Genomic DNA, 5,049 nt, shown 5'->3' with positions numbered 1-5,049 from the left:
TAACCTTCGCTCTGTGTGACTGTCTTTCTGACAGAGACTAGAGTTTCTAACTGATTTTGTAATCCTGGGTCTTACCTTAACATATATATGAAGGATGGGTCTTACCTTAACATATATATGAAGGCTGGGTCTTACCTTAACATATATATGAAGGCTGGGTCTTACCTTAACATATATATGAAGGCTGGGTCTTACCTTAACATATATATGAAGGCTGGGTCTTACCTTAAGATATATATGAAGGCTGGGTCTTACCTTAACATATATATGAAGGATGGGTCGTACCTTAACATATATATGAAGGATGGGTCTTACCTTAACGTATATATGAAGGATGGGTCTTACCTTAACGTATATATGAAGGATGGGTCTTACCTTAACGTATATATGAAGGATGGGTCTTACCTTAACGTATATATGAAGGATGGGTCTTACCTTAACGTATATATGAAGGCTGGGTCTTACCTTAACATGTATATGAAGGATGGGTCTTACCTTAACATATATATGAAGGATGGGTCTTACCTTAACATATATATGAAGACTGGGTCTTACCTTAACATGTATATGAAGACTGGGTCTTACCTTAACATATATATATGAAGGCTGGGTCTTACCTTAACATATATATGAAGGCTGGGTCTTACCTTAACATATATATGAAGGCTGGGTCTTACCTTAACATATATATGAAGGCTGGGTCTTACCTTAACATATATATGAAGGCTGGGTCTTACCTTAACATATATATGAAGGATGGGTCTTACCTTAACGTATATATGAAGGATGGGTCTTACCTTAACGTATATATGAAGGATGGGTCTTACCTTAACGTATATATGAAGGATGGGTCTTACCTTAACGTATATATGAAGGCTGGGTCTTACCTTAACGTATATATGAAGGATGGGTCTTACCTTAACGTATATATGAAGGATGGGTCTTACCTTAACGTATATATGAAGGCTGGGTCTTACCTTAACATATATATGAAGGCTGGGTCTTAACGTATATATGAAGGCTGGGTCTTACCTTAACGTATATATGAAGGATGGGTCTTACCTTAACATATATATGAAGGATGGGTCTTACCTTAACATATATATGAAGGATGGGTCTTACCTTAACGTATATATGAAGGATGGGTCTTACCTTAACGTATATATGAAGGATGGGTCTTACCTTAACGTATATATGAAGGATGGGTCTTACCTTAACGTATATATGAAGGATGGGTCTTACCTTAACGTATATATGAAGGATGGGTCTTACCTTAACGTATATATGAAGGATGGGTCTTACCTTAACGTATATATGAAGGATGGGTCTTACCTTAACATATATATGAAGGATGGGTCTTACCTTAACATATATATGAAGGATGGGTCTTACCTTAACGTATATATGAAGGATGGGTCTTACCTTAACGTATATATGAAGGATGGGTCTTACCTTAACGTATATATGAAGGCTGGGTCTTACCTTAACGTATATATGAAGGATGGGTCTTACCTTAACATATATATGAAGGATGGGTCTTACCTTAACATATATATGAAGGCTGGGTCTTACCTTAACGTATATATGAAGGCTGGGTCTTACCTTAACGTATATATGAAGGCTAAGGTGAAAGAAAGTTCTTCTCTGGCCATTTACACATCTGGGTCTTGAGTCATTTACCAAATCAGATGGAACGGTATTGGCTGACTTTCCCATCCAGTGTCAGGGCCTTAACATATGGTCCAAGCCTGTCCAATGGGATTGCAAGGTTGTAATCAACTGTCCATCCCTGTGTAAAGGTCTTGACTAACTGTCCAATGCAAAGTTAATTAACTGCCCAATTGCATTTCAAGGTCTTAACCTACTGTCCAATCACGTCAGCATGTAGACCAACGGTCCAATCCCGTGTCAGGGTCTTGACTAAGTGACTTGACTGACTGTCCAATGACGTGTCAGAATGCTAACTAACTGTCCAATGGCGTTGCAGGGTCTTGTTCCTGCAGGGATCCGTCTGATCCCTCACACGGTGCTCACCTTCATCTTCCTCGAGCAGCTCAAGAACAACTTCGGCATCGTCGTCATCTCCTGAGCACGCTCCGTGACCTACGACCTTTACCCTCTAACCCCCTGCCAATGTCAACCAATCCCCTGTCACTGCCACGGTGCCCCCCCCCCCCCCACCACCCCATGGCCCTGCACTGTCCAATCACACAGAGAGGTGGATGTAGGGATGGAATGTCTGCTATGCTATCCTACCCGGCCCTCTTTCACCTGCTCTGGAAATCAACCAATCACCCGTGGAAAAGACTACGAAGGAACTGCCTACACCTGCACCATCACAGCCTTGTCCACAGGAAGAGTTGTCATAGCAACGCCAGTCAAACCCTGCTGTGACATCATCTTCATGCGTCTGTCATCATCAATAGTGCCATTCTCAATGGGGCCTGCGCCTCAAATCATACACTATTCCCTATGTAGTGCATTACTTATGACCCTTAATCTATAGTGCACTTAACATGTAGCTCTGGTCAGAAGTAGAGCACTACGTAGGGAACATAGTGTCACCTGAGTTCACTCGCTAGACAGTGTTAATGTGTTTATACTGTAGCCTTCCACCACCATCATCATCATGTCTGTATCACCCAAATCAGTTCCATTCCACACCACACCAGTCCTCATGTATTACTAGCAGTGTACTAGTTATAGTAGTATGTATTACTAGCAGTGTACTAGTTATAGTAGTATGTATTACTAGCAGTGTACTAGTTGTAGTAGTATGTATTACTAGCAGTGTACTAGTTGTAGTAGTATGTATTACTAGTTGTAGTAGTATGTATTACTAGCGGTGTACTAGTTGTAGTTGTATGTATTACTAGCTGTGTACTAGTTGTAGTATGTATTACTAGCAGTGTACTAGTTATAGTAGTATATATTACTAGCAGTGTACTAGTTGTAGTTGTATGTATTACTAGCAGTGTACTAGTTATAGTAGTATATATTACTAGCAGTGTACTAGTTATAGTAGTATGTATTACTAGCGGTGTACTAGTTGTATGTATTACTAGCTGTGTACTAGTTGTAGTATGTATTACTAGCAGTGTACTAGTTGTAGTAGTATATATTACTAGCAGTGTACTAGTTATAGTAGTATGTATTACTAGCAGTGTACTAGTTATAGTAGTATGTATTACTAGCGGTATACTAGTTATAGTAGTATGTATTACTAGCGGTATACTAGTTGTAGTAGTATGTATTACTAGCGGTATACTAGTTGTAGTAGTATGTATTACTAGCGGTATACTAGTTGTAGTAGTATGTATTACTAGCGGTGTACTAGTTGTAGTAGTATGTATTACTAGCGGTGTACTAGTTGTAGTAGTATGTATTACTAGCGGTGTACTAGTTGTAGTAGTATGTATTACTAGCGGTGTAGTAGTGTGTATTACTATAATGTATTACTGGTATGACTGTAGATCGCTACAACATTGTCCTTCTAACTGGAACCATCTCAGATACTGTCACATCGGGGGGTGACGGGGACGAAGGGCCCTCTTCCTGTGCATAACACTGTAACAGCGGCAGGTAGCCTCGCGGTTAAGAGCGTCGGGCCAGTAACCCGAAAGGTTGCCGTGTGGAATCCCCGAGCTGACGAGGTAATACATCTGGTGTTGTGCCCTCGAGAAAGACACTTAAACCTAATGTCTCTGGATAAGAGCGTCACTAAATGACTCAAATGGTCATGTACTGTGACAGGTCAGTGCTATTCCTGTTCATAAGGGATGCTTATTACTATAACAGGTCAGTGCTATTCCTGTTCATAAGGGATGCTTATTACTGTAACAGGAGATCAGTGCTATAACTAGAATCTTATGAATCTCACGTCACCAACTCAGAGACATTTGGGAGTGACATAGGGTGCTATTCCTGCCTATAAGGGATGCTGCATAACAGGTTATAATGCCATAACACCATGGCTATAAAGCCATCGCATGCTTACAGACAAAGGTACTAAACAGAAGAAGTTGCCCCCTAGGCACTGATTCTGGGTCAGACATTAGTTGTATCCCCCTACCAGTTAAAGTTATTGTTGGGGCTAGGTGATCTGATCCTAGATCTGTGGTTAGGGACAACAGTAGAAATTCCCACCAAGGGCAATGTGACCATGAGATATAACTGGACAGAGATAAGAGACGTATAGTGAATAGGTTGTACACTACCTTTGACCAGGCCCCATAGGGCCCTATAGGAGATCATTTAGAGATGCTGTGAGTTAGAGAGAGATACTGTTTACTGGGGCCTGGATGAAACTGCTGGCTTTAAGGCACTTTATTAAATACACACACACACAGGTGCCCTCAAACACACACACACAGGTGCACTCAAACACACACACACAGGTGCACTCAAACACACACACACAGGTGCACTCAAACACACACACACACACACACACACAGGTGCCCTCAAACACACACACACAGGTGCACTCAAACACACACACACAGGTGCACTCAAACACACACACACAGGTGCACTCAAACACACACACACACACACAGGTGCACTCAAACACACACATATTCACACTCATCTAAGACAAACAGACAAACCCTACAGGTAACTTGAGGCAGTTATTTGTATGTAATAGGGCCGTTTGTGGGGGGGGAGACACCCACAGTGAGTCAGGATGCCTTTTCCTCTGTAGCCTCCAGGGGGCAGCATGGTACTGTGTGTGTTTGGGAGACTGGTCATTATGAATGAGTGACTGATTATTAACAGACACGTATGTCTCTGTGTGAATGAGAGGATCCATTCATAAATACTACGGTGAGATTGTGTGCGTGCTTGTCAGTGTGTTTCAGTTAATGGTTTGACTGTATTTGATAGGCCATTATTAAAGAGTGGTATTGGGAACCACCCCTTGTACGCGCGCACACACACACAATCTCTAGGAATGGAAATGAGATTGTAGAACCCAGCTCTGTGCGGCTGTACATGTACGGGTCTGTATTTTGTAGATTGTTTTTTGAATGAAAATACTAATAAATA

The 5,049-nt window shown here is 41.4% G+C and overlaps 1 protein-coding gene across 1 annotated transcript in view; it reads left to right on the top strand.

Annotated features, from left to right (window-relative positions):
* LOC120038182 (mitochondrial dicarboxylate carrier-like) overlaps positions 1–3,503 on the top strand; it is a 20,709-nt gene extending 17,206 nt beyond the window's left edge. Inside the window, exon 11 of the mRNA XM_038984042.1 lies at positions 1,988–3,503. Coding sequence (XP_038839970.1) covers positions 1,988–2,089 — 102 coding nt within the window. The 3' untranslated portion in view covers positions 2,090–3,503. The remainder of the gene's footprint in view (positions 1–1,987) is intronic.
* Positions 3,504–5,049: the final 1,546 nt, after the last annotated feature.

Source organism: Salvelinus namaycush, unplaced genomic scaffold (genome assembly GCF_016432855.1).
Source record: "Salvelinus namaycush isolate Seneca unplaced genomic scaffold, SaNama_1.0 Scaffold21, whole genome shotgun sequence".
In the NCBI taxonomy this organism is placed as follows: Eukaryota; Metazoa; Chordata; class Actinopteri; order Salmoniformes; family Salmonidae; genus Salvelinus; species Salvelinus namaycush.
The sequence above is the reverse complement of the archived record's forward strand: the minus strand, read 5'-3'. Positions and strand labels throughout refer to the sequence as shown.